The 27,607-nt window shown below is 41.5% G+C and overlaps 1 protein-coding gene and 6 non-coding genes across 8 annotated transcripts in view; 3 read left to right on the forward strand and 4 right to left on the reverse strand.

Annotated features, from left to right (window-relative positions):
- Positions 1-27,607, forward strand: part of LOC6048811 (centaurin-gamma-1A) — a 217,819-nt gene that overhangs the window by 175,098 nt on the left and 15,114 nt on the right. Inside the window, exon 1 of one of the 2 annotated variants that reach the window (XM_038258294.1) lies at positions 13,053-13,755. The exons of the other annotated variant lie outside the window; for it this stretch is intronic. Coding sequence (XP_038114222.1) covers positions 13,587-13,755 — 169 coding nt within the window. The 5' untranslated portion in view covers positions 13,053-13,586. Of the gene's footprint in view, positions 1-13,052; positions 13,756-27,607 lie in introns of those variants that run through there. 2 annotated transcript variants of the gene reach the window in all.
- Trnam-cau lies at positions 788-859 on the reverse strand. The gene has a single exon. It is a non-coding gene; the product is annotated as a tRNA-Met (tRNA).
- On the reverse strand, positions 4,410-4,481 carry Trnam-cau. Its single transcript has one exon. It is a non-coding gene; the product is annotated as a tRNA-Met (tRNA).
- On the reverse strand, positions 6,310-6,382 carry Trnaa-agc. The gene has a single exon. It is a non-coding gene; the product is annotated as a tRNA-Ala (tRNA).
- Trnak-cuu lies at positions 6,460-6,532 on the reverse strand. The gene has a single exon. It is a non-coding gene; the product is annotated as a tRNA-Lys (tRNA).
- On the forward strand, positions 6,944-7,017 carry Trnan-guu. The gene has a single exon. It is a non-coding gene; the product is annotated as a tRNA-Asn (tRNA).
- Trnay-gua lies at positions 12,209-12,303 on the forward strand. Its single transcript has 2 exons — positions 12,209-12,245; positions 12,268-12,303. It is a non-coding gene; the product is annotated as a tRNA-Tyr (tRNA).

Here is a 27,607-nt window from a genome sequence, read left to right on the forward strand (position 1 = left end):
TGTTTTTTAAGACGACGGAGGACTTTCCACAAAAACACGGGGTTGAACCCGCAAAACAATCGAACAAAGAGGTTCAAGAATTGCTTCTTGGGCGAAAACAAAACCCTGCACAGCAGTGTCCGCAGTCTAATTACGGGTTTCAGCGCAGCACATTGTGAGGGTTAGGATTTATTGAATCTTCACAAAGCGTACTTTTACTTTCGTTCAATGAGCTAAGGAAAACTGCACGCAAAATCATAAATATTATGAACCACTCAATACTGGTTCAATGGAACAATGGGCGTCGTTAATCGCAACTCATATATGAGAGAAAAGAAAAAGTGTTCCTCGTCAAAACGAGCTTCCGCCAAGTACCGACGAGGTAATGCAACCCTGTAATTATTGCGTCTTACGCAGCATCAGTGAAAATGCGGTATCGAGGATAAGGTTATTAATGACGTAATAACGAAGATTAAATTTTACCAAGAATTAGCTTCGACTTTAACAAAATATTTTTTTAAATATGTTTAGTAAATTTATAATGTAGAAAACTGTAACTTTTTTAACTAAAATTCTTATTTTCACTTACTTACTTTCAGTTCACTGAGTAGAAGGATACAATTATACTTTAAAAATTAACCTTTCATAAAACGCCGTAGACATACCTTCACGATATAGATTAAGAATCTGTTTGTAGATTTGTGTGTACAAGAATTTAAAAAAATCTCAAATAATTACTTTTAACTAATTTTGTTCAAAAGCTTTGAATTTGGAAATGTTTTGGCCATCCAAAAAAAAAATGTTGGGTTAGCAGAGCGTAGTTTCGATCTACGGACCTCTGGGTTATGGGCCCAGCACGCTTCCACTGCGCCACTCTGCTTCCATGGAAGGTAAAGCTGTTAGTAACACTCCGGAGATTTTTCTACAATGGATACAAAGATATTAAGTGAAACCTACACCCAAAATTCCGAGTCGAGAGGGCTCAGCGCCAAAATCGAGAGAATAATACAACCAACACACACCACCATAACAAATGAGTTCATTCGATAATTGAAGCAATAAATCTCCAACAAGTGTCATACATCGACATCTGACCACTCCTTAGATTATAGTTGTGTGATGATTTTTTTTTTACAGAAATTACAAACATAACACATTTGTTAACATCCTCAAAAGAAGAAGAAAAACAAAACCTTAAAACACATAACATACGCCATGATCCAAACCTCGCTACTTTAAATGTCTCTAATCCTCACATAATCTGTAAATTAGCACGTGTATTGACATAATCGCCCGCTCGCTCCCAAAACCCAAACTCGCGCGAAGACCTAACTGCCGCATTGACACCTGCTGTTGATCAGTCGGACGTAACCGTGTTCAATCCGGCGTGTTTCACGTTCATTAGCCGCCTCACCATCATCACCCGACTCCAATCAACAGAAGCTGTGCCCCGCCGCTGAAACCGCATGGTTTCCTCCTATGTACAAACTGAAAAATTAAGGCGCCACTTACGGACCTCGTGAACCAGTAAACGACATGAGGAAGTATCTGTAGTGTATGGTGTAGCTCTACCGACACACTGAACTCGCTGCTGATGAGAAGCTGGTGGAAGACACACATCTTCATTATACATTATACGGCTCACGAGATTCACTGCTGATGCTCATTGATCATCATAATTACTGCCATGGGCGCGCTTCTTCCAACTCAGGTCTCGTGATTGCAAACTGCTCTGCGAGCAGTACTTGAGTGTACTACAACTACTATGTGTATGATGCTGTAACAACAACTACGAGCAAAGTATTACGGCACAGGAGAGTGCTCGCAGCCTCTCGAGCGCCATAAAACCGGCGCGTTGTACTAATGGTTGGGTTGTACGAACCGGCAAGCTATACAAACTCTTCTTGAGATCGAAAGCGTCAAACAGTCGACAGTGTTTTGCACTCACACCCCCCTCACCGGCTGTGTCGGTGGATGTTGGCGGAATGGCAGCAAGAGAAAGGGCATTTATGAGTCGAGACTTGCAAAATGAATAAGATGAATGGGCGCTGATAACGATGTGAATGGGGAGCATTCGGGCTGGGGCAGGGTTGAAGTTGAGACATTTGAAGAAAGAATTATTTTTTCAATAGAGTTGAAATGTAAACAGAAGGTGATAAGTGATCATTGAATAATGGAATTTAAATAAAAATTGGAGAACCTACACTTTCAACCTAATACGTATTTTTCATTAATTAACTCTAATTTTATCATTTTTGCCTTCCTCACCTTACTGAGGAAAGGCTATAAAATCACTCGAAAAATGAACTTATTAATTTGACCTCGTAGACCCACCTTCACGTATACATATCGACTCAGAATCATGTTCTGAGCAAATGTCTGTGTGGATGTGTGTAGGTGGGTGGACAAAAAAAATGTCACTCGATTATCTCCGGACTGGATGAACGAATTTTGACCGTTTTAGCCTCATTCGATCCGTCTTGGGGTCCCATAGGTCTCTATTTAAAATCAGCAAGTTTAGTTAAGTACTTCAAAAGTTATGCTAAAAAAACGATTTTGGCGTATGTTCGGAAGATTGCAAAAAGGGTGGTTTTTGCAAGAAAACCTATCATGTTATACATTTTCAGAAAGGTATTAAAAAGACCTTTTAAATGAGCCTAAAACATCTGACAGCCCTATCAAAAGTTATTAGCACTTAAGTGTTATTTATACAATTTTTGGAGGCCGGATCTAAGATTTTTCAATGAAAATGATGTCCGGGTCCATTATGCGACCTGTCATTAGTTAGATAATCGAAAAACCTTCCAAATGAGCCTAGAACATCGAGGATCTGACAACCCTATCAAAAGTTATGAGCACTTAAATGTTTTTTATACACTGTTTGGAGGCTTGATTTCAAATATTGTGATAGAAATATTGTCTGAATCTTCCATGCGAACTATCGTTGGATAGGTTTTTTATCAGACCTTGCCGATAGCCAGAAATATGGAAGGACTGCGAACCCTATCAACAGAAATGAGTAATAAAGTTGATTTGTCAAACATGTTAATGGGGAATGTTGTTATTTTTACTGAATGTATTGACTTTATGAATGTGAGGTAGGCCCCAACCACCTAAAGGTGGATTAAGTAAAGTTTTTTTTAGTAAATAATCTCTGGTTTGGGTCAAGATAGAAGTAAATTGAAAAAATGTCTTACTCTCTGAAAGAAATTTCAACCATAAACCGGGGTGACATTGATACGATTTCAATTTATTTTTGGAATCAATAGTGTTCAAACAAATAGTTGCGTTGAAAATTCTTATTATAAATTCCGGGGTGGCTAAGGTTTCTATATTTTTTTTACAAAATACATATCAAATTTTTGGTAAAAATGGTGAAAAGTCAAAATTTTGCCTACAATTCGTTAACACTAGTTTTGTTTATAAAATTAATCAATATCGATTAAACTGAGTTCGAAGCACGAATCAAAAGTTTTCTCATTTTATATGAAATTTGTTCTACTTAAAATGGCTATTAATTTGGAGATTGCTTCAAATTACAGTTTGAATGACACATAATAATTATAATTTACAAAATTATTTTACCTTCTCTTAGTGGAAAATTGTCCGAAGAATCCGAAAATACATTCCTTTTTCCGATTGAAACCATTTTCATTGTGATAACTATGACGCTTTTAGAATAAATATTTTCCTAATTAAAGTTTAATAACTTTTTAAAATTTAAAAATTTTATGATAACTGCTTCTTGAAATAATTTGTACTCTTCATTTTGCGCAAAAATCTCAAACCTATCAAAATCACTTCGGTTTAGGGTTAACAGTATTTTTTCTTATGTCCCAAATCAGATATAATCGCACTTATCGCAATTATTTTAGTTTTGCTGAAATTGTACAGCAAAAAATATTTAAAAAATAGAAAATTAAAAAGTGACTGAAATAATATGTAAAACAACGAACAGACAAAAAAATAAGTGCAAACATAAATATTAAAAAAAAAACAGAAAACAAGAAAAGTGAAGTTAACGTGCTAATAAAATATATGAATTTAAATTTATGGGACATTTATGCGAATTTAATTTGATATATATCGATTGATTTATTTAAACTTTCTTTTTTGCTAAGAATTTCAGTTTTACTCTTATTCAGTTTATTATTAACAGTTTTTTACAAATAATTTGAATGAGTTTTATATCAGATTAGGTTGCCCTACACATAAGGCTACATACTAAATTTTCGCAAGAAAATCTAGATTTCCTCCGGTTTTGTTGACCAAACTAATACATATTTTGGTTTTTTTCTGAAAGAACACGTGATTTTGAACCAAACCGCATAATTTTCTTAAAATTGATTAAATGCATATGAAAGATTTATGCAATCATGGGCAGTACAGTCTAAATTAACGAACGAGCTGGTTAAAAAGATATTTAGGGATAGCAGAGCGTAGTTTCGATCTACGGACCTCTGGGTTATGGGCCCAGCACGCTTCCACTGCGCCACTCTGCTTCCATGTTACAGAGTGAGTAAGCTTAGTTTCAAAAAATGTCCTGTATTTTCCAGTTTTTTAATATTTACTTTTCAAATTGATTGTTTATTTTAAATTAAACAAAAAAATGCATGAACTTATTTTCTTATGAACTGCTTACAGTTACAAAAATGTCAACTTTAAATTTATAAGAAACATATGATGATTTTTCTAGGTTTTTCCAAACTTCAAATTGAGTTTTTTTTTTTTGGTTCCGAAACAGTTGCAAAGTTTTGAGAAAATCTATGAAAATCAATAGGCATTTGTTTACTTCGGGTTTGTTTTGCATTTCCAGCTTTGCTCTTAATTCAAGATCAAACAATTGCTTTGCTAATTCTAGAGAATTAAGCAAAGTTCATCCCTGCTCATCTCGCCAGCTCCACGGAAATCGCACACGCGTTTGTAGTGCCTAAATCGAGGCACGTAACTTTCTGCGTTTTTATTGTTCTCCCCGGTGCGGTTGGTTGGTAGATAATTAAGCCAAAGTGTGCTCGTTAGCTTCCATCCCCCCAAAAACTTCTATTGTTTCCCACATTGGCGCTAATCTTAATTTATTCTGCGTGTGCAAGTGTGGGCGGCCATTTCTCCGTCCGCAAGTTTTCCCCCCAAAGTGGTAAGGTATTTCTGATTTTGGAAGTCTGCCGACTTTTGGCTTTACAGCAGCATTGTCGATGGCACGATTAGCCTTGTTCAGAGCCCCTTAAAAGCACTGGGAGAGTGAGTTTCCTTTCGAATTGTTTCGCACTTTTTGGGGGCTGGTGAGATTAATTTCTACAACACATGCCGCTTCCTCGTTTTGCGTGTAGACTCCAATTTCTCTTGTTTCAATGCGGGACACGCAAACCTGTCAACGTGGGGGCCCCCTTTGAACCCAGGAAGTGGGTACGTGAAGCCCCAAAAATGGTTTGTACCAGAAGATAACGAGGCAGCGATAAGATACACTCAACTCAAGCTCAGCGTCAAAACACTTGTTCTTCGCAGGAAAGCGACTTTGACCTGCTGTCCAAGGGAGTGACGCAACCGTGGGATGGTCGTTACCAGCCAGCCCTCCACAAGAAACTGTCAATTAGTTACGGTACCTGCGTTAGTGTGGAGAGTCTAGCTACCGGTCGTCGTTATTAACTGGCGAGGGTCTTTTACTTTCAAAATCACCTGTACGCACGGAAGGGCTTGTCGGCGAAGGTGACTTATTGTTTTGGCGTGTAATACAAATCGTGGTGCCAGTTGAGATGCTTCAAGACACCCAGGTTGGTGGATTTTTGAACGAAAAATCGCTGATGCATATCGGTCAATGGAAAGTCGTCAACCGAAACGGTTTAATTTTAGTGATTAAATCTCGAAGACTTTTTGAAAGAAGTATCTTTAAAATTTCTGTTCTCCACCAAAAATGATTATAGTAGATCATTTCAGTTTTTTTTAGAGTAAAATAATTTGAAAATTTAAAAACGCAACGGAAAAATTGTGCAATCAGGGCTTCGACCATTTTTAATGTTAAGGCCATAAATTTCAACCCTGAAAATTCCAATAAAATAACATTAATTAAATATTGCGTAGATATTATTATCAATGTAACAATTAATATTAAAATGAAATTTAAATAAAAAATACCAGGAGTCGGGGGACAAAAGAAAACTTATCAAAACATAAATCTTATTTAAAAAAAAAACTTTTAATAAAACATTAAAATTTGATTCAGGCAATGAAGAATATGGAAAATGACAATTCTGAGAAATGGATATGAAGTTTAGTTTTTGGAACTCTTGGAGAAGTGAGATATGCAATTCGAAGCACAGCCTAAACAAAAAAATCTGGAGATGCGGGGCATCGATCCCCGTACCTCTCACATGCTAAGCGAGCGCTCTACCATCTGAGCTACATCCCCTTAGTGATTGAAGCGGATCTTGTAGATGTTAAGATAGATCAATCTACAGTCGGTAAGACAAACGAAAAAAGATTTCGCGCCCAACGTGGGGCTCGAACCCACGACCCTGAGATTAAGAGTCTCATGCTCTACCGACTGAGCTAGCCGGGCTTACGTTAATTTAAAAATTTGTAGTTTTTATTTGACAACATGGAAGTTCATTACAAATGAGCTGATTTTTGAAAGTACAATAGGGGGATGGCGTCGCTATTTTTAGACCACGTTTTCCACTTTTTCTCATCGAAACCGACTACTTTATCGACTTCATTTTGCTGGGCGAGATAGGACGCCGTCTATTTTTAGACGATGACTCAGCACTTTTCCACTCTTGCGCTTAAAAAAACCAGGTGGCAGCACGATGTAACGCCACGTCCCTATTTGGCTAATTTATCCAATTGATGGAAAATCATAGTGCGTGAAGTAGGTAGGTAGGAAGGCAGTTTAAAAAAATAATTTGCTGGGCGATGCATCATTTCAAACTTTGTGGAATAGAATCTTATGTGTAAAATTTGTTTTTCAACTGCCTTCGTGGCGCAATCGGTTAGCGCGTTCGGCTGTTAACCGAAAGGTTGGTGGTTCGAGTCCACCCGGGGGCGGTAATCATTTTGTAACAATCATCGAAGAATGCTAATGTAGTGGCCATTCCATATGATAAATATGATGGATAAACTTGTCGTATACAGGAGTTTTAGTATCCAATCAAAAATTTAATAATAAGAAAAGTGAATTTTAGTTATAAAGTTTATTCCATGAAAATAACCTAGAAATGTTATAGAAGGAAACAAGAAAAAAAAAAGGGTTAACAATGTTATTTTATTTCTCCAGACAACCTTCATCATCCTGCACATTTAAACTTTTCTTGCAAAGTTCCAGAAAAAAAACGATCATCTAACCCTGTCGCTGTATCTTGTAAATCAGAAAATTAATTTCACGCATGTTTATTTCCAGTTGTTGAACTTCGATCTAGCCGACCGAGCGAGCCCGACATCGGTTGTTGCGGAATGTTGCGCCCTTTTTTTCGCCAGGGCCTTTAAATTTTTCTCAGAACGATTCCTTTTGCGGATTTTTTCCTTCTTTATCACACCTTTGAGATCTGGATCGTCGCCGTGCTTCTTGATGGGTGTACTTTCACGGGGTAGTAAATTTGATAAGCATGTAATTTTATTGAATTTTACGGGTTGACATTTATTGGAATTTATTTACTTGCGCGTGTACTTCTGGGGCGCGACGACATCGTCTGATCAATTCGGCGTTCGGAAGTGTCGTAAATTGATGTCGAGATGTGCCCGCGAAGATAATCATAAAGTGGTAAGCCCCTTGGAGGGTTTTCGGCTGGCACAAGGTGGACCCAAAGAAACGAGAGCAGCAAAAAAAAAAAACGAGTGCAGATTTCCCAATTTGCAGCGGTGCCGTAAAGATGGCTGATTTATCGACTGAATGGTATAATTTTATGTTTGGGAATTTTCCGAGTGTACGCGCGACACCATCACTTTGGGCGCGTTATGAGCGGTGTTGGGTTGGGAGTTTATGGCTGGTACTTTGACCCAGTTTTTGGCGAAGGCCACGTTCAAGTAAAGGGACCGAACTATCGCGAAACTTTTTTTCAAACCGTAAATCTGAAGACGGTGTTAGAAGTTATAGTCCAATGTTTTCAACCGCCATTAAATCATATTTTTACGAGCGTTCCCTTAATAATCCTCACTTAGCGGAACCAAACTGTGTCACCCCCTTAAGTCAGTTTCTCAATCGCTCTGTCGGTTCACAGCAGACGCCAAAATAAATTAAAATTCATCAAACACCGCTGGCCAGAAAATTGGACTAAGAAAACATTCATCAAGAAATGGTGAGGAGGGCGCGCAACAGTTTCATGTTAAGGCAAAAAAAACAACAGAAACAAAACAAAAGCGCGACAAGTGGCATTAATTTCGGACATAATCGACAACCGCGAGTCGTTGCGAACTTTTATGGGTCTTAATCGTCGGTGTGTTGGTGTTGGTCTTACTTTGCCTACTTTTGCTGACAGTGACTTTACCCTGTGGTGGGCGAATTTTTGGGTTTTTTTACATCAAATATTTTTCTCAAAAATAAAAATATTTTTTTAAGAGTACAAAGATGATAACAACTCCCCCTAAAAAAATTAAATAAATGCCTTTAAATTTCATATTAAAAAAAATGCTTTATTCGGCATAGATTGTAACCTTTTTATTCATTAATGTAAACAATAAATGCATTAATTTAGATTTGTTGAAACTCTCCAAAGAACATACCATTAATCTAAAAATTTCTCTACTAACTTGACAAATTTGGTGCACTTAAGTAATTTTTAATGAAGGATGATTAATAATTTCAAATTAACATGTAAATTATAGCAATTATTTTAAACTCAAAACCAAAAAAATAATAATTTAAGGCAAAATTAGAAAATATATATTGGAAATAAAACTTAATAGAAAAACAAGTATGTAGAAGTTTAAACGAAGATTATCGGCACTATCAAATACTAAATATTAATGTTATTTTTTAAATACGTTTAAGGTCATTATAATTCGAGGATAACAATCAACATTCTTCTAGGAATCCAAATATTCCTTCAATTTATTTTTCCTTTCGTTGATTTTAATGGTATAGTATCACTTTGTGCACAGTTACTATCCTGAAAAGAGATATGGACTACCTTTCAAAAGCTGACTAACTCAAAGCTGAGTACAGAGTTTGCGGGCGCATCATTGATCGACAACTGGAGGAAAGAGCTACAAAATAATCATTTGAATTGAAACTGATATTTTGTTGAAAGATGCTAGGGAAAAATCGTTTTCCAAATTTTGATTTTCTTTTTTTTTTGGAAATTATTTTGAATGCATTTTTTTATGATTCTTTAGCCAGTGAAAGATTTTTTTCTTTTTATTTTAATTCTTTTTTAAAGTTGTGTTGTGTGTATTTCTACATTCATTGAACTAATAATCATTATTTTTGTTGAACCCTTCTAGAAAATTTCGGTTTCTCATAATATTTCTTTCATTTTCATAATGATTTCAATGACTTTATATTAGTTCATAAAAAATCAAGAAAAGTGCAATCAAAATTACTTTAAAAAAAACAGAAGAAAAGCAAATTTAAAAAAATCAAACACAAAATTTTATGATATTTTTAAAAAATTCAGAAAAAATATCGAAAAATATTCTAATTCCTTCAAAACTGTTGAATTTTTACTTGAAAAAAAATACTATCCTTTAAAGGAAAAAAATCTCAAATGCACTTAAAAACATAAAATGTCAAAATTAGGATTTGCAGGCGTCGAAAATCTTTAAAAAAAAAAATATTGTTTTAAATAAACTTTAATGTATCTATTTTTTATTAGAAATTAGAACAATCTGAATCTTTATAACATCAGAGAACTTCAACACTGCTGTTGAAATTCGATGGTTCCTAACAAAAACACCTAAAGAAATTTAGTAAAATCCGTAGAAAACATATTTCCTAATAAATATTCACAATTCAAATCATATTGCATAATCTTTCAAATTCGAGTGTTTATAGTTCAAATACTATTTCTACAAAAAATTATAAGTGGTACAACATCGATTGTAAAAAAAAGATTCTCTGGAAATCCAAGCAATTCCCGAGAAAAAAAAGAATAATTTACAAAAACAAGACAGTTTAAAATTGTTTAAAAAAAATGCTGCATACAATATAAAAAGGCATCTTTACAAATTTCCTAAAAATAAATTGAGGATTTTGAATAAAAATATACTCAAAAACTATCAGACTATTTTCAAATCTAGAGTTTTTATTAAAAAAGTCCAATAAACTATTGTCTTTCATATGTTTATACGACCTATTCAAAAAAACTCTAGAAATATAATTTTTGTTTTAGAAATTCCATAACCCTTAGAGTTGGGGTCCCTATTCACCCTTTAAGTCCCTAATTATCCCAGTTAGCAGTTAATCTTATTTGTAATCTTCTTGCTATACAAGAGGTAAACAAGACGCAATACTTCGTAAAACTGACAATTTCGTGAAAGAAATTCTGGGTGGGACAATTATGTGCAGAAGTACAACGGTGGGACAAACAGACTTGGTGTTGTTTTCAATGAGTTTACGAACAAAGTACTAGATTTCATGTGTTTTCGAAAAGTAAACGCCAAAATAAATCTAAAAATGACAAAAAATCAGAATCGACCAAAAATTACATGGGACAATAATGCGTAGATCGGCAGATTACCAGTTGAAACCCCATTTTTTATGTGAAAATCTGTTTACCGCATTTTTTTTAATTTTCCGAAAAATGGTGAAGTTTTTGTGTCTTCAGAAGAACTGTTGCAAAAAGAAAGAGGATTTTTTTTGGATTGGTTGAAAATTAGGGTGGTTCACGATTAGGGTGATTTAAAAACATATTTTTGGGATTTTTTTGTCTTCTAAAAAGTTGTTGCGCCTGCCAATCAAAGCAACTTGTCGAAGACACCAAAGTTTCATCTCACAATCTACGCCTTCTACGATCAAATTTAGAGAAAACATCTAATCAAACCTTCCAAAAATTAGGTTTTTGGACGTTGCAATTAAGGGTTAAGTTTTAAAGAAAAGTGAAAAGTTAAAAATCATTTTTTATTTTTTGACAAGTCAATTTGGACTTTAGGGTCAAAAGTTACAGCTATTATAAGGTATAAGATATAAAGTATAAGATGTAAATTTAAACATTAAATATCTCGAAAAGACGCTGGCCAACTTTTAAGCGCCAGGTTGCATTCGAAAGTGGAGATCTAGCACTACAAACGCTGAAAAATTCTCAGAGGAGTTTTTCTCTAAACTCTAATTTAAAAATGTCTGATTTTGAAGGGAAAGTGTATGGGACCACCCCAAACGAAATTCATCTTCGAATTTAAAAGAAACATAATGTATGGAAAAATCTTTCGAAAATTGACCACTGAAAGGGTTCCCAACCTGACATTAAAACTGCTCAGCTTTACTTCAGCGTTCGCATGCATAAATAAAACCTGCTGAGTGTTGATAACTAAATTAAAATAATTGCGTATGCACTTTTTTCCATTTTGCTGTCTTTTTTTGTTTCGTTGAAACATTTCCACTTTTCTTATGCGCGCCCCTCGCAATACAAAGCTGCGCGCTCAAATTTCTTCATGCAAATCTTTTTTTTTTCCTTGCAAAACGGCCCCGCTTTGGTTGGCGATTTTTATGCTTCTTAATTCGCTGATTTGGCTCAGTTTCGCGCTGCCCCGTGACAGATGGAATTGAGTTACTCAATGGCAACATGTGTTGAAATGTGTTTGTTACGTCTTTGTTGGATTGTCCACAGTGAAGAAATTTCAGCTGAAGTAGGCAAGTGGGCACACCGACATCTCAGCTATCGGAAGCATAGCATAAGTCCATCTTCAAGTGAATTTAAATTGAAAGGAAACGGAACGAAGACGTCGAAGACGTGCCTCCTCACTCCAGAAGCATACGGCAGAAGACACACAAGCACATGAATAAATTGCGTTGGAATGCAGCAGCAATTTTTGATACCTTCTGAAAGAAGAGAGGAACAGTCGTCGTTGAACAAGCGAAACGTGATGCCACGATTCTGATAATGATACACAGACACCGACTGAGTGTTGTAACCGAAACTGCTGCGAAGCCATGCAAAATTGTCTACAGCGATTACAATCAACGAAAATAACCCACTAATAAATGGCAATCATAACTCACCACCAACTAGCAACAACAACATCAAGGAGGATGAAGGGAAGTGAGACATTTGAGTGTCGTCGTGAGTTGACATCCTTATTGACACAACCTTCGATAGCTCAGTTGGTAGAGCGGTGGACTGTAGAAGATGAAGAGTGGTGGCAGTAATCCATAGGTCGCTGGTTCAAATCCGGCTCGAAGGAGATTTGGAAGTTTTTTTTGATTCCCACACCAAGCAGATCCGGACGGACGACTCAATACATCAAAATCCAATTACCATATCGGGACCATCCGGAGCCAACCCGCCCACGTAATGCCATTTCTCTGTCTGACTCCGAAGAACAGCCGAGTGTGAGAAGAGCTTTTTAGAATTTCCATGCCACTAGCTACCGAAACAACCGAAACCGCGCTGTTGTTTCGAGCGATGCTGCGTGGGCAATCCGGTTCTTTCGGGGCTGGCTGGCATCCTTTCCGAGGCTCTCCAAACACAGCACTTCAAAGCACACAAACTTCCTAATTCAATTCAATGGTCCAGCCCGTAATGTATATCAATAAACGATAAAACGCGCATTACCATTTCTACAGAGAGAAGGAGAGAGAGGAAAACCAGTTTCTTTACCCTTTTTTTCTCCGGTTGACCCCTGGAAAGGTGCATCTCGGGCCGAACTCTCCGATGACGTAGTCGACCGGCTGACTGAATCAGCAGTGGTCTGGTATAGACGAAGACGCGTGGGAGCGACGACCACCACAACATCAGCAGCGTACACGGAAAGAACCACACCGAGAGGAAACAGTCGACGAAGTCGACGAACGCCGAAGTAGGGGAAGTCACCAATACAGCTACCCTTGAAGAGTTCGGCTCGCACTTCGGCTGCTGTTTTGTTTCGCAGTTCCGCTTCACACGGTGCTTCGTACGGGTCGTCGCCGCTTCGGTCCGGGTTCGTCGAGCAGGGCCCGCTCAGTGTGCAATCCGGTGCGCTATCAGACGGTCGACGAGAGTCCGTACAAAGTACTGCATCAAGAACTGAATCGTGGGGGATCGACCGCGCGCGCTCTCCGATTTCCGGTGTGTGTGAAGACCAAAGTGAAGGTGAAACTATCAGCGGAATTTGCACGTATCAGTGGAGCCGGGATTTGTGTGTGTGGTCCTGAGCAGATGGGAGCTTCGTCAAGGATAATGGAATTTTGATTGCAGAGTGCTACGAAGATTGAGAGTGCGTGAATGTCGGTGACGGTACCAGCAGCATGGCAAGGATAATGTAAAACATAGTGAAACGAAGAAACCTACCCAAGTTTATACCAAAGATCATAAGTGTGTGAGAACCGGGAAATGTACCGCAAGACCGCGCGGTATCTTAATTTCTGTAAATAAAGTGTAATTTAGATAACGCGAAAGTTGGATACTACTGCAGCAGCCCAAGAACAAACCGACTAGAAGCGCAAGAATTCCTCTGCAAAATACCAAAACCAACAAGCCACAACAGTCATGACGATGCTAGCGGTGAAGAATTTCTTCCTCCCGGAGCGGAAAGCGCCCCCGGAGGCGCCCAAGTTCTCCCGCATGCCGGAGGCGTTCCTGCGCTCGATTCGGCGCCGGTCGCTGCGGATCAAGCGCCCCAAAACGGTGATCGTGGAGCGCGAGAAGCGGAAATCGGGTAATTACCTCACTTGTTCTGCCAACTGATGTTATCAGCGATAGAACGTTGCAATCACAGTGACAGAAACGCAACGAAGTTGGGTTTCTGTGACACTTGTGAAAGTGACAGAAACGTAACTTAGTTAGGTTTCTGTAACACCTTGCACTTTGACAGATTGACAGGATTGTACTTACAACTCTTTTGCTGACCACTTCAACACACTTGACTTACCCGCATATCACAACTCATATTCACTGCCGCTATCTGTGGTAACTAGATGTTGACGTCCGTAATAGAGATCACATATTGAATTCACTTACCTGCATAACATAAAACTTATCAGTTGGTGTTTCAGTACCTCAATGTTGACGTCCGTAATAGAGATCACTTTTTTCGTATAGCTTGAGGTTCATGCTGAAGTCCGTGTTAGGGAACCAATCCTAAATTTGTCTATTGTGAACTTAATTTGCACTCAAATCGAATCACGTGACATTCCTCTAATCAAGCCCAATTTGACGCCACATTACCATAAGCTCAGCTTCCCATTAACATGTTGGCGAATGCATTTGGCACTTTACCATCACGGTTCCATTCGTGGCGATGATTTCATTACCCCCCCTTGCAGTATATATCTACTGTCACGTAATCAATTTTCATCTGCACCACAACCTGCTCTACATTTCATTAGAGAGATACAGTGAAATGCATCGTTGATGCAACCACCCCACGGTACACCGTCCGTTATCAATCAACCTGTCCCAATTTCATCCAAAACATTCCCAGAATCACCGCTGCTGCAGTGGAGGTCGTCGCATTTCACTTGACACACTGACGTAATAATCCCACGAATTGTTGACACCGTGGACCGTGTTGTGATGTGTTTATACGCGCAGACAAATAGGAGGAGGAAAGATTAATCACTTCGGGCCCCCCTTGTTTGGCGACGTCATCGCTAGACGACTGACGCCTGGTGGTGATGTCAGGATGACGGATTCGCTAATATGCCGTCGTTTGGTGTGGTGTCGCGAAATTAACGAGCTATTCGAAACATGATCTGCAAGAGTCACGTGGTTCACAGCTGCTGCAGACGGAATTGGTTTGCTGCTACTGCAGAGTTTATCTTAATTGCTTTTTTGACAGCGATGAGCAATCGCTGGTTTGGTCATCGCCTGCATGACACTATCTTTGCTGTGCATTTCCCTGAATGTAGGCCACACTGCAGTTTGAACGTGAATCGCTGGGTGGTTCTGGGAATGTTTTGTGTACATTTTTAGTCTGGAGTTGTTGAAACGAGTCCAAGATATGCTACTGATAAGACGAGTTTTGTGTACAAGCGCGCTCTGATAACAGCCATCGTTACGAATGTTTTCATTATTTATTGGTGTCACACGTTTCGTAACCTTCACCGAAGCTAAAATTTTCCGTCCATGCAAAATCCCACTCGGAAATGTTACTGACCCCTCAAATTTTCGCACCACCGTCTTACGCAATCCCGATGCCGTCATTACGATTATCAACCACAGCCAGATTGAAACCACCCGCTCTACTAGCGCAAAAAATGTATCGATTCGCTTCGATTTTCACTTTTCATCAGGCGCGATTTTCGCGCGCACTCAACCGTGGATTTCCCACCAAGGTCTCGCCACTAAGAAGGCGCGCCAAATCTGCCCAGATCACCACCACCATCTGACCGGGGCCCTCGTAAATAAGCCATGGAAAATTTCACGCCTTTTCCCCGTGGCTCTTCGGCACGCAAAAGAAAGTGAAGCCAGCTGACCGTTGCTAATTTTGGAGAAGCCCGGCTAGAAGTGAGCGAAAGTTTGGCTTTTGTCGAGTAACGTGAGCTTGCAGGACAAAGGAAAGTGTTGCGATTCGGTGAAAAGGTCGTCAATTTGTTTCGGGAAATTTAACGTGCGGACGTAAAATTTCCGGAGACAAATTTGGCGACAGCCTACCGGAAGGAACAGCTTCCGAAGGTGCCTTTGACAGAGTTGATTGAAAGTGACAGAGACGCAGCGGAGCTGCGTTTCTGTGTCACTTGGGATATTGACAGAGTTGACAGATTTACAGAATTGTACTTACCAGAACGTTGATCACCGCTACACTGCACTTACCTGCTTGCGAAACAACACGATTTCTCTAGGGGGTACCTCAATGTTGACGTCTGTAGTTGGGAACACTTTCACTGAAACATCTTCGTATAACCATTCTCAAACCACCAGCTCATTAGCTGCCACCTGACGTCCGTAATAGAAGAATGCTGGTGTAGTGGTGGCGGCAGATGATGTCACACAGCGCTATGAACACGTCTGCTGCGTGTATCCTCCGTGGATCCGGCCGAATTGAATAAGCCATAAAAACCCGCAACGGAACATGTGCTATTCTACGACAACGTGGTGCGTGGACATGGTCTGAATGTGAATGCGGTGGCTTTCTCAGCGGTTCTCTTTTCGGGCTGGTTCGATTGGATTGCGCTGAACACAAATCAATTTGGGCGATTGCTTTGAAGTTCTGGTGTGTAACCGTTAGTAATTGTTTTGGTGCGTACCGCAAACTGCGGTCGACTTGAAATTTTTAGAAATCGGGAAAGTCGCCTCATATGGCAGCTGGAATTCCACGAAAACTGGTGTGACTGTATGCAAATCGGTGCCACTGCACGATGCAGGTCGTCGCAGAAAAAGCTTCCTGAACCTTCGGCCTTTGGATCGATAACGGTACAGAAATAAGTCGCGCGCTATTTTCGCGTCACGATTCTGCACTCGAAATCAATGCGACATTCTGCTACCTATATCCACCCTAATTGAATTAGAGACGGCCAGAGTTCGTGGCCGGCGACCCGGGCTAAGCCGATTTGCTCACGAGATTGGTGTAAACAAAGTTTGCACGCTATTTCGAGACTCGCTACGTTGTAGCAGCGACGATGACACAGGATGTAAACACATTAATTCAGAGTCCCACCGCGGATAAACAACCTGCTGTGCGGGACGATGATCTCGTTGAGTGACCTGCCCGAGGATTACTCACCCGGCCAACCTACTCTGAACCTCATTGAGGTCAGACCTGTTTCAGTTCAGGTTCTCCCACACCCCCTCGGAAGTCGACGCTTTTGGAAGTCGTTGCCCAAAATTGAAACAACGGCGATGAACTTGCTCCAACCTCCTACGTGTGTAATCGAAACCTGGCGCCATAAACCTTGAAACGTCAAGCGACTCTGCGAACTCCCAGCCAATGACACTGTTTCGGTAGCAGACAGACTCCACCCCTTTTTGAGGTGTTTCGTCAAGTTCGTCCAAGACGCCGTCGTGCGACAATCAATGCACTTCTTTCCGTTAGGGGGAAGCGAGCACCCTTCGAGGTGTCTTCCTAGGCAGATACAACCCTGTGAAGACCCTAGAGATTGCGCGCGCCATCTTGATGTACCGTACGACTCGTTGACTCTTTTTTCGTTGAACCAGCTCTCGAGCACGTCGATTACCAACCAGTGTGAAGTTGTTGACCGTTCCAAGTACCGCTCTTACCACCAAGAACCTCCAACTCTCTGACGTGTGGTTTGTTTCCAAACACTACGCGATAAACAAACAGCCATAAGAACAAAACAACGCGGCGCAGCTGTTGGTCCAATTTAAATGCAAATTGTAGGCGAAGTTAGACCGTAAAAACCAACACTACAGCCTTCCTTGCGGTTAAGCCGTCTTACCACATGGAGAGCGCTACCTGAAGTTCTTCTTTCTAGAAATCGTCGAACAACTCGGCAAAGAGGAACAGTTGAGTGCTCGCGCACCCTTCACTCCCCCACCAGCAACTCTCGAAAGCAACCCCGAAAAATTGATAAATTCGTCACGCCGTCGACTCCGGGCTATCGAAATCGCTAATCTACCCTCGCCGGATAAACTCGCTCAATGGAGCGTGTAACAGATTTAATGTACAGACCGCAAACTTTTTTTTGCGAAGGTGTGGCACCACAACTGCTCAAATCTTATCGAGCTGTGCCAAACTGCGATGAAGATAGGGGACTGCTGCGGTGCAATAAAATTGATTTATAATGAAATTTCTGAATCGCTGGAAGGGAAACGCTGACGAACGGAGCAAATTAGTGTCCATCGGGCGCAATTGAATCAAAATTATAATAATTCTATAATGAGCACGTTTATGAACGGCTGAGAGGGGTTCAGCGGGTTTTTGTTGCTTCCGTCACACGTAATGGAATCGGTCAGCACCACGTCGGTGTGCGAACTGTGCAGAATTATTATTTTAGCTACATTTGTGACATTTATGAGCGGTCGAACAAAAAACTAGTTGTGGCGCGAGCCGACAGCAGTTTATAGAACATAAAATTAGAAACGGTCGATTCGGGGTGGTTAGCGGACAACCGAACTACAGTGAGTTTGTTGAACGCAGGTGACAGAGGCACAGCTGGACGTTGTGCTTCTGTGGCACCTTTTGAGGGGGTTTGACAGTATTGACAGATTTGACAGTTGACAGATGTACTTACCACGTGACCGCTACGCTGCACTTACCTGCATGTTCAAACCGCTACACTGCACTTACCTGCATGTTCAAACTTTTACTCGTTCTTTAGAGGGTACCTCAATGTTGAAGTCCGTAATTGAGAACACTTTCATCAGCTCCCTTAGGGTTCCTCGATGTTGACGTCCGTGATAGGAAAGCCGTAAACCACCACCGTAGCACGACTTCACTGTGCTTGCAAGGGGGTAATTTTAAGAACTATAATAACAAATTGGCCGGCGCGCTTGTCGTCATACATTAACCAACATTAGGGGAACGCACAACTGTTCACCCATCCGTAGGAGTAGTGCGTCCCTTTCGACGATATGTGCGTATCCACATAAGCGTCGGAAAAGTGTGTCGCTTTTTGAAATATGAGCTAATTCACAATTGCCTGTCGCCATAACAATGATTCGACACACTGTACTGGTTTTGACGGATCGGATCAACTCTTCCCCGGAACGTAGCGGTAGTAGCACCGGTCAGCTCTTTCCGGGTGGATATCATATTGCCGGCGAGAATTGATACGGGTCATGCGATGATGGATTGATTGATTTATGAACCGGTGACCCGGTTCTAGCGCGCGACACAAGCTGCACCAGGATGATGCTAATGAAGTTCCGACTCTGGCAGGATAATTAGATCACCAGAAATGGGTAGCAGCAGCTGTGCTAGTGACAGTTACACTCGCTTCAGAGAAAGTGACAACGCAACGTGGCGCGTTGCAACATGTGCATGTGCTTTCCGGAGCGAAGGACATTTTCCGCCACTTGAAATCTAATTAGAGGAGGTTAAAAATGGGATCCATTGTAGACTGGTTGGAAGAAGCTCATGCGCTGGATTACTGCACTAATTGAAACTAATGGAGACTGTAAATGTATTATGTTGTCAGCTGCCCTTCCGAAAAGCCAAGTTTGATGACCTTTTCACGATGTTTACACTCGGATTTAATTGTATTGGCAAATCGAATGCAAGCCAACCCTTTTAAAATTAATGTTTGCATTTCATCAATCAGAGCTCTTTCCTAGCAATTAACCGTAATTATCGAACGGGTTGCTCTTTTGGCAAGCTCTAATTCCCATAGACATTCGCAGTAAATCACAATTACCATTCAGCGATTTCGCATCGACTCCAGAACGTCGGTACTGCAAACCCTACCCGGAACGATGCTCACGTCCCAACGTTCAAATCTTCATTCTAAATTTATTAACCCACCTTTCCTCCAGCAAATCATTGCAAAAACAAGACATTCACATCAAAGCCGAATCACTGCAGAGGACCTCGTCATAAGCGATCAAAAATATCTAGCTAGATGGATGCATTGTCACGACTCCTTTTTTTGTTGCCTCCGTTTCGCCAACAAACAAAAGGTCCAGAACTCATCCGAAAGTGCAACAAGAAAAACAGACTGACACTCTGATTGAAGAAATGTGCCCTACTTTCCCCTCTAGCTTCTTCTGAAACGACGACGACGACGTGCAGCAGCCGGCAATGAGAAAAGGATGAGTCTGTTGGACGATGAGAACGGGCAAAACTGTCACATAAATATCAAGCGCACAAATGTGTATCGATTTTTGTGTTTGTTTCGGGCCTGCCAGATATCTGCATTACTTTTAGGGAAAAAAGGGAAAAATACCCGTCCAAAAGACGGATCGATTTCGGCGTCTGAGTTGCAAGGGAGTTGACATCCGAAGAGGAGTCAGCGAGACATGTCTCGGATATAAATATCAAGTAATGATCTGACGGAAGAAGCACCCCGGGATTGACACGGTGGCGAGCTGGTCAAAAGTCAGTTGGATTGGAATCGGCTGTGAAAAGAACAACTTTCTCGATGTTTACATTGGTTCATCGTTCGGGAAGATGTAGTTTCGTTTTGGTTCTAGTATGTATACACAGGGAAGGGGAGACGCGTTGGATCATCAGAGAAGTTCCGGCAGTCGATTAACAAACTTTCTTCGTCAATGGGGCAAACTTTGCCGATCAATGCGGCGGAAATGTGATTATTGTTTGTAGAAGTTTAACGGAAAGTGGAGCGTCTTCGTTATTAGGCCCTAAATAAACAAAAACTGCCTACTTGCAACTTTGATGGAACTAATTAACGAGAAAACAAAGAATGACCCTAATTTCCTGCCTAATTAACCTAAGTCAGGTGACAGAAGCCAAACCTTGGAGGTTTTGTTTCTGTGACACCAATGTGTATTTTGACAGATGACAGTTGACAGAACTTTACTTACCACCTGGTGACGAACGCCTGCTTCACCTCACAGCACTTACCTGCTTGTTGATGTCGCATCTCACACCACCTACCTGGTTTTTGGATCACTTTTCAGTGGCTTCACCTCAAAGGTACCTTGATGTTGACGTCCGTAATAGAGAAGCTCATTTTTACACATAAATTTCAAAGGTACCTCGATGTTGACGTCCGTAATAGAGAAGCACAAATTCAAAACGTCCCCGGGCTAACCGTTTGCACTTCGCATGTCCATCGCCACTCAACCGTGCGATTTCCAATCCTTTCGGCAAACACAAACGCATTCGCACAACCCTTTCCCAACCGCCTCTCTCGACGGTGACCGGGAAAACTGTAACAATAATTCAATTATCTCTAATCTTGCCGTCCGCCCTTTTCCTTTTCACAGTTTTTTTCTTCTCCAACTTCTTTTCCTTCGATTGCGAACCCAGCTCGCACACCACAGCTAATCAAACGCCCCGGAGGCAATCTCCTGACATTGCGCAAACCTTGCGTCACATTGTTTCCTTTTCAGGCTCTAACTCCTTGTCCTTGTCGTCTTGTCCGTCACTCGTCATCGTTCGCGCAGCGAAAATTTGCAACTGTTAAATGTCCATTAGAAACTGTGCGCGCGCGGGCAATGCACGCCTTTTTGGCCGAAACTCCAAACTGGCTCCCCTAGGGCAACAAAACAAGTATCTCGTCCATTACGCTGAATGAAATTTAATTTGCGAAAAATATAAATTTCAAAATAAATTGCTTCAAGCCTCTTTCGCGCCAGACGGCTTGAGATGTGGTTCGGTGAAGAGAGGGTCGTAGACGAAAATGCCGCAACCCTTTCTTTCGCGACCCTGAAGGCCGCCGTTGGCGGCGCAAATTTCGGGAACCTCCAAAATTTATGAATGTTAATTATCATAATGCATTAATTTGAGTGCTAAAGATGCGTTAAATTGCGAGGATATATCATGCTGGACGGATTGGATACGAGGAGGGGTTAATGCGATTCGGGATTCCTAGGGAGGTGCTTGCTTAGAGGGTGTGACATCTAGCGGGGAGTAGCTAAAGCTACTTGTCTGTAAGAAGAGGTGTGCGCCATCTACCATGCACTAGCTAAATTATGAGATCCAGGGACGGATGCTGATGAACTGTCACGTTAAAACTGTGATATCTGTCCTCAAAGCACAATAGTCTCCTTGAAATTTTGAACGCCATCTATCGTTGAGTAGCTGCAACAACTTCAAGGTTTTCCAGTGGAAAAGCCCGCAGCGAATTGGAGATAAATTGCTACAGGTTGGCGTCATTTTTTTTCGGCAATTACGCCCGGGACTACCGCGGTAATTGAACTGCGACGTTGCAATTTGTCACCACGGCCACATCGCAATATTTTCGCACACAGATCCGTACTCAAATTGCTACCGCTTGTTAGACGCTTTTATACTGATTATTTTTTTCGTTTTCTTCTCTCTTTCTAGGTGAGTTCCCCCTCAGGACGAAGACGTGACCAGTGAGATAATCCAGCGGTGAAACGAAAATATCTAAATATTTGCACAGTCGTTCGGCGTCGGTCAGCCCAAAACTTAATCAAGATTCAATTCCTTTGGGATTCCGCGCGCCACGCAGACCGCCTAGAACTCGTTCCCAACTTCTTCAAGAATTCTACGTACCCGCGAAATTTGTCGGCTCAATTAGGGCCGGCCTCAAAGTGGGCAACAATCTACTGGACGCAGCGCCACAGGGTGTCCCCAGCGTGAGTCGTGTCCAGTTCTGGTCCTGCGCCTCTCATCGCTACAATGTTGTCACCGATACTTGTGTTTGTTCCTGTGTGTTATTCTTTGAAATCGCAACCGGCATCTTGATCTTGATTGCGCGCAAGCAGGGACGACGACGCGCGTACGCGCTGGGAAAGAACCCCCTCCAGCTATTTGAAGTACCGGAGGTCACTTTTTCGGCTATGAATGTAATCTTGGCTGTACGAGAGAGAGAAGGGCTGGGGCGATGTACGGCACGCAAAGAAAACAGATCAACGCAAATGTATACATCTACGAAAGGTATTGTTGTGTTGACGATGTGTGCCCATTGTTGACCGGGTAAATTTATTATTGCAAATATTTTCGGCTGTACCGGCTTCTTCTTACCTGTCTTCGACGAAGCAAACCAGTTCTCCGAACGGTCAGTTGCATCTGGATGACCGAAAATTTCGCACTGCACATCCTTCAGGGCTCCGCCCTTTTTCACCATCTTTCTTTTCGGCGGATGCAACTCAAGTGCATTGCTGGGAAATTTCCGCGCCAAAATTGGGTTCAGATTCAGAGAAATTTGCGTGCCGCGGGGAATTTGTCCCCCCAAAAAACGGTTCGCACTTCGTGCCAAGAATAATTTAGCTGGTCCGTGAAAGGGCAGTAGCTCCCCGTAAACGGTCCCCTCAGTTGTAAGGTGTTGTTTTATGACAGTCACGGTGGGGACCATTGACTGCGGAAATGTTCGACAAATTGGCATCGTTTTGTAACGATGCCGAAATGTCGGACATTCTTTATTGACTGTGACAGGGTTGACAGTTGACTGATCGTACTTATCACTTTTTCTCCGGAACGCACCTTAAACACTGCACTTACCTTGGAATCTGCGATTCTGCTAAGCTATCTTCGTTCATTACGTACAACTTGAAGTCCGTAATAGAGAAGGAATGACAGTTGACTAATGTACTTACCCTATTTATATTCGCCCCTTAAACACTGCACTTACCTTAACTGCAATTTGACTAAGCTTACCTTGATGATAACGTACTGCTTGAAGTCCGTAATTGAGATGCCAAGCATTACTTTGCTCAAGCTGTGAAAAGTAGAGACACTTTCCCTCATTTAAATCAACCACTCATTACACCAAAATACAATGTAAATTCAAAACACTTTCTCCAAAAAACAATTTCTCAAATTACCAAAATGATGAAGTCATGATTGCTCTCGCCAAGTGACTTCAAATTAAAATTCCCTCCCTTCACAGCTGCTTGCACCACTTTCAGTGCCAAAAACTGGCGCGTCAAAATAAACCACTTTAAGACGCGCGCGAGATCTCACGACGCCCCCTCTCTCGGTAGCAGCTCGGTTGCCACCTTTAAACTCATTCAGTGTGGATCACGTGCATCGCGCCCCCGCAGGTCTGCGCCCTTTAAATCGGTTGGGCGGCCCGCAAACCCCACCTCGCCATAAATTGCCGTGTCAAATGGGCAGGCAAACAAATTACTGTCCGTCTGTTTGTGTTTCTGTTATTTCAGCGCGGAAACAAACACGGACGGGTTCGATGATGATGTTCGGCGGTTGATGGGAGTGGTCCCGAGAAAAAAATTGTAGAAATGCTCTCAAAATCTTCAAAATTATATAAAATTTTAAGATTCTAAGAAATAGGTGACATAAACAATCGTAAAGAATTGTTTATGTAACACCTAAAACAATTTTTGACAGTTGACAGTTTGACAGCCATATTTACCAGCATCATTGCTCCACCGACTCTGCATGTCCACATCACTTACCTGCTTGGACTTCTTAAAACTAACTTACCTGCTTGAAAACATGCAATTTTCATATCGTCAACTGAGAGGTACCTCGATTCTGACGTCCGTGATAGAGAAGTCACTTTCATAAGATCAACGATTACACTTTTGCTCGGGTCAGTCGACAGTCACATTTGCAATCGGTATTTCGGATCGCACGTTCTTGCCACCGACGATGCACTTTTCCGAGAGTCAAAGATCCCATGTGGTCTGCCGTCGTAAAACTGTCACACCCTGCTGATTCCGCCTTCGGCACGTGCCCGCACCACTTGGCCACATCAATGAGTGCAATATTTAGGGAAGTTTTCTAAAAATATTTTTTCCGAACAAAAAGCTCTCGACCTGTTAAGAACGCTGAGCGAATTTAAATCGATCGTAAAATTTTTCGTTTTGTTGCACCCATGGGACAACGACCATCCAGACAACGGAATTTGGCTTTTTACTGCCGCTGGTCGCTCTCAAAAGCGGAGGACCAACATTTTACGACTTTGGGATTGATGCCCATACTTCTGGCTTTCGTGCTGAAACCGGTGCGCAGTTTCAAGGTCAACACGTGCCTGCTGGACTGGTTTGTGGTGACATTTTGGAAGATTTTTTTTGTGCTCCACAGACAATCGAAACTTGAGGAATTTCTCGCCAATTGTGGGAAAAATCAATAACCATAACCCCCCTCCTTCCGTTTTGGAAACAGAGGGAAAACAAAGAAACGCTTTCGTCGAGTAGCCGCGCTTAAAAGTAATTGAAAATAATGAACTGGAAAAATTCCAAACGTTCAACAAGCCGATGTGCTGGAATGATGACGCACAGAACCGCCGAGGAAGACCAGCGGGCCAAGAATTTACAAACAACAACTTAAGCGCACCGTGGAAGGTATTAGGAGGGAATTCGTTGTGGTGGTGGTTGAATAACCAATCGATTCTTCGGCGTACGAAGGGGTGACCACCTCCAATGAGGCGTTTAATATTTTTTTACTGCTTCCGGTGTGTTACAGAGGAACGCTGCGATAAATTAATTGAAATTAAAAAATATATTGTCTAACTAAAATCGCCTTTCTCATCGCTAAAATGCTAGAAAAGACGATTTCTTTTATTAAAGTGACAGAAGCACAATCATTCACGATATTATGTTTCTGTGATTCTTTTGCATGTTTTGACAGTTGACTGATTGACATAATTTTACTTACCACTTAGTGACGTTCGCTGGAACACCTTTACTGCTTCACTACACCATCGTTTAACCTAAACTTACCTGCTTACAAAAATTTTAGGCTTCACTAGGAGGTACCTTGATTTTGAAGTCCGTAATAGAGAAGCACGTTCCACACATTTTCTTAAACTAAACTTACTTGTTTTCAAATTTTGTGAGGTCTTCACTTGGAGGTACCTTGATTGTGAAGTCCGTAATAGAGAAGCTCATTCTGTAACAAGATCAAAGACAGATGTTTTGAAAAAATGGCTTATCTGAATATCTAAAATTTCTTCAAAATTTTACTTTCTTGAGTTTTAAACCTTCAAAGAATGACCCTGTCAGAGAAACCGTCACCCTGCGTCAATCACTCGCAGAGAAAATTACGTAGGACTGCCCTACTAACCTACCTAAATCCGTCGTGCGCCCAACTTCCTACAACTTGTAGATTAGCTGCGACCGATTACGTAATCCACACGCGCTTAAGTCGGCGAGCGAAATCCGTACCCAGAACTGCCACTCAAAAAAAAAAAACGCTTTCCAACGTTCGTCTAAAAAAACGGTTTGTAGTCGCGTACCTGCCCCCGGTCATGATCCGTGCAACCACCAGCACCACGTGACTCTCGATTGACGGCTGCAAGTTTTCTTCGACCTCAACCAGTTGCGCAAATGCATCAGCGAGCTTCTTTTTCCCGGTCGTCGTCGTCATCGCCGTCCCAAAAAAGGTAGAATTAAGGAGCAAAAACTTGTTGTTACTGCTCGTCGATTTCGTCGATGTGCCTTTGAGGCCTCTGGTACAAAAAAAGGAAAGCTTCCAAAAATTGAATGAAAACAGAACCGAAGGTAGCTATCGAAGAAAAAGCGGAAAAGGTGCGCACACTTTCTTCGGGACCTCCCTCCGGGGAAGCGCCCTCACCCCGTGTCCTTCTGAGCAATCCTGTCGTCGTGAAATCTCCGGTAGGCTTTGTGCTCTAGATTAGGCTTATTTGGAAAGTGCCTTCAGAAAAAAAATCTAAATCGAATCCATTGTTTGTGCAGCCTGGCCCGAAATTTCGAAACAGCTGGGCGAAGGAGGCCTTATCTCGAGGTCTGGAAATGGGTTCTGCCGATCTTGGCACACGTGCGTGTTTGAACTACCGTTGATTAGCTTCCTTCGATATGGAGAAACCCAGCAGGGATTTATGCAATGTTTGCTCTCGTTTCATTCTTGTGCACATAAATCTGGAGCGCGCCGGACAAAACGGTAGGATTTATGTCCTTTCTGTTGGTTCCGGTAGGACGGGGATGTCCAGCCGTGCGTCCGGTTTTGTTGAAGAAAGCAAACCGTAATGAAAGTACAATGTGCACTTAATTACGTGACAGTTTGACTCTGCAATTCACATGTACTTTTCTTGAAGAATGCAGCAAGAAATTTGAAGATCTGCAGTGTCATCTCGGCGGGAGATTCCCACCGAGCAACGGTCAAAACTTGGTCATTAATACGAATTAGATGCGCTCGCGTGAGTTGGCAAGTAGAACGCCTTTTTTGTTTCGAATGTGTTGTCATGATAGATATGCTGCAGGGCAATGTCCTGCTTTGATACCATGACAACTACTGTTGAAAAGCTAACTTTGGGTTAGTAAAGCTATCCAAACCTACTCTAGTTGACAGTTGACAGAGTGTTAGTAATTAGATGAGTACTTACCTGAACTCTAACCTGCTTCATCTTGTACTTACCTGAACTAAAACCTGCAACAACATCGCCTTCTAACCAACAAGCCAGAGGTATATCAATGTTGAAGTCTGTATTAGAGATCATTTACTTACACTTTTGTTGGAGGTATATCAATGCTGAAGTCCGTGATCGGGAACTGCTACCCATCTTGAATCCCATCAGTTACACCACAAGTGTGATGATTAATCGACAAATAAGTGCAACCAAACGGCGTCGCAAGTTCCGGTGGACCATCCGGGGTCCGGTCATCATCTACGCCCTTTCACGGAAGAAGCAAACACAATTACCCTTGCCGCACAGTCAGTCTACGGAGCAAAGGTCATCCGGCCAAAGCAAACACGCATCCCGGTAACGGCACATCATCTTTAACTTTGAAGAAAAACGAAACCAAAAAAAAAGCTGAGCTGGTTGAGGTTTCCCGAGAGATGATTGATGCAAGACGTCCTCTAATTTGCTTCGCTCCAGAACGAACGGTGCCGTATGGCTTCTTCCTGCGTTGAGTCTGTCTGTCTGCAGCACTATACGGTTCCGGTCCTTGATTGATGGCGACCAAAAGTCCCAACCAAGACGACGACGAAGAAGTGCAGTGTCGGTCGTGTGCAGTGCAAACATAACCTCAAATCGACCAAACAATACGGCGGCATTTAGCGGCGGATCCCGGAATGAAACCAAGATTGATTGCATGTA

The sequence above is a fragment of the Culex quinquefasciatus genome, chromosome 2 (assembly GCF_015732765.1).
Source record: "Culex quinquefasciatus strain JHB chromosome 2, VPISU_Cqui_1.0_pri_paternal, whole genome shotgun sequence".
Taxonomy (NCBI): domain Eukaryota; kingdom Metazoa; phylum Arthropoda; class Insecta; order Diptera; family Culicidae; genus Culex; species Culex quinquefasciatus.